Source organism: Lottia gigantea (assembly GCF_000327385.1).
Source record: "Lottia gigantea unplaced genomic scaffold LOTGIsca_2131, whole genome shotgun sequence".
Classification (NCBI taxonomy): Eukaryota; Metazoa; Mollusca; class Gastropoda; family Lottiidae; genus Lottia; species Lottia gigantea.
This window is the reverse complement of record NW_008708490.1, coordinates 15,612-17,348: the sequence shown is the minus strand read 5'-3', so window position 1 is coordinate 17,348 and position 1,737 is coordinate 15,612. Positions and strand designations below refer to the sequence as shown.

Here is a 1,737-nt window from a genome sequence, read left to right as displayed (position 1 = left end):
CACTATCAGTCCATCGGATCTTTTTAAGTGCATACATTGTTCTAACTTCGCTTAAAGGCTTTCATATTTTTGTTCCTTGATTTTTACTTTTTCAGACTATCCAAACATAGTATTAGACCGTATGAAAAATGGTGGAAGTATGTTTGTAAAGAATGCTGCCAGTACTTTAGTTTTTACACTACTAAACATACCAGACCAAACAGAGATAGTAGTTAAACTATCAAAATCCTTGTTAACAGATTTAGATGCATTATCACAAAATACCTCAAAATCTAAAAATATGGACTATATATCCTGTATACTGTCATTGTTTTATGAACTTGGTGACTCTGACAACTGGAGACTGAAAATTGATACTGATTACTTCTCACAAGTTATATATTCCTGTTTAAAACTATATCAAACTTTACCTCTGTTATATATACAGATATTATCAGATGTTATAGTCAAGTTTTTCAAAGTGATGTAAGTAGTAAGTCTTTTACAAGCTGTGGAAAGTTTAATTGACAAGTGCTCATATTATGCTGTGAATATATGACTTTAAGTGTTAGGAAAAGGAACAAATAAGTCAACAAAGAGAAAATTTTATGGTACCAGAGCTTGAATACAAAGTCCTCATCAGGACAGCTGATTTCATCAAGATTTGTTATTCTATTTCAGAGATGGTAAAGACAGAGAAGAGTTTATCAATAAAGTTGAAAATGATATCAAACTATTGGTGAGAGTTGATGTGATGAAATCTCACCATGCTGCCTGTTATTTAATTCAGTGAGTTTATTTATAATTTTGAATATAATGGGCACTTCTTCTCACCATCCAGAATATATGAATAAACCTGTAAAAGTTAATAATGCTTACTCTTTTTGACCCCAATTAGACATCTTATTCTAAAATTTCAAACAATCTCTATTGTTTATGCTATATAAATAATAAGTTTTTCTTTATTTAAATACAGAATATGTCCAAGACTAGAACATGTAGCTTCTATACCAAGTGATATAATGTTTAATCAAAATAATGATTATCTAAATACCAAGTCAGTGATATCTAAAACAGTATTATCATCAGTTATTGTACAGTATTTATCATGTGATAGTAATACAGTTAACATAGTAAGTCATTTATATTTAATATAGGGGAATACCCACAGTCAGTGTGCAAAATTCTGAAATTATTTGTTTTTTTCCTTTTTAACCCTTTGAAATATGGGCAACTCTCTTGATCAGTTTTGTTCTGACAAAGTTTGTCTCATGCATATCTGATGTTGCTCTTTTTTCTTTAGTATATACAGCTGTATGTCTACAAATAGTAAATCAGATGTTGCTGTCAGCGTCAAAGACATTTGGTTATTGATATATAACAAGATTTTGCTTTCCAAATTGTAGTTATTCTTTTATCAATTTATTATAGAATGAGCAGATAGAACTGATGATAAAGTGTATAAAGATTATACAAGATAAAGATGATCACCAATATAAACATTATTTACTATCCAATAAATCGTTATTATCCAAAATCTTACATCATTTACACTATAAACTAAAACTAGGTAAGATAGTTCACTACATTACCAAAACCATGAAACCTCCTTATGGTACAAGTAGGGGAGATGAGTGTTATTTTGGTAACATACATCAGCTATTTTCATAGTTATTTTTGTTGTAGTTACATGTAAAGATTTGAAAGACGAAAAGTTTAATGAGATCTATTGTTTACTATTGGATGCTATTTCAGCCA

General features: G+C 29.3%; 1 protein-coding gene across 1 annotated transcript; it reads left to right on the top strand.

Moving 5' to 3' along the window:
* Positions 1 to 95: 95 nt before the first annotated feature.
* LOTGIDRAFT_176559 (hypothetical protein) lies at positions 96 to 1,415 on the top strand (the record flags this gene model as incomplete). Its single annotated transcript, XM_009054355.1, has 4 exons — positions 96 to 465; positions 661 to 768; positions 956 to 1,112; positions 1,386 to 1,415. Coding segments are annotated over 4 exons (665 nt in total), but the record flags the coding sequence as incomplete, so codon positions are not given.
* Between the last annotated feature and the right edge of the window lie 322 nt (positions 1,416 to 1,737).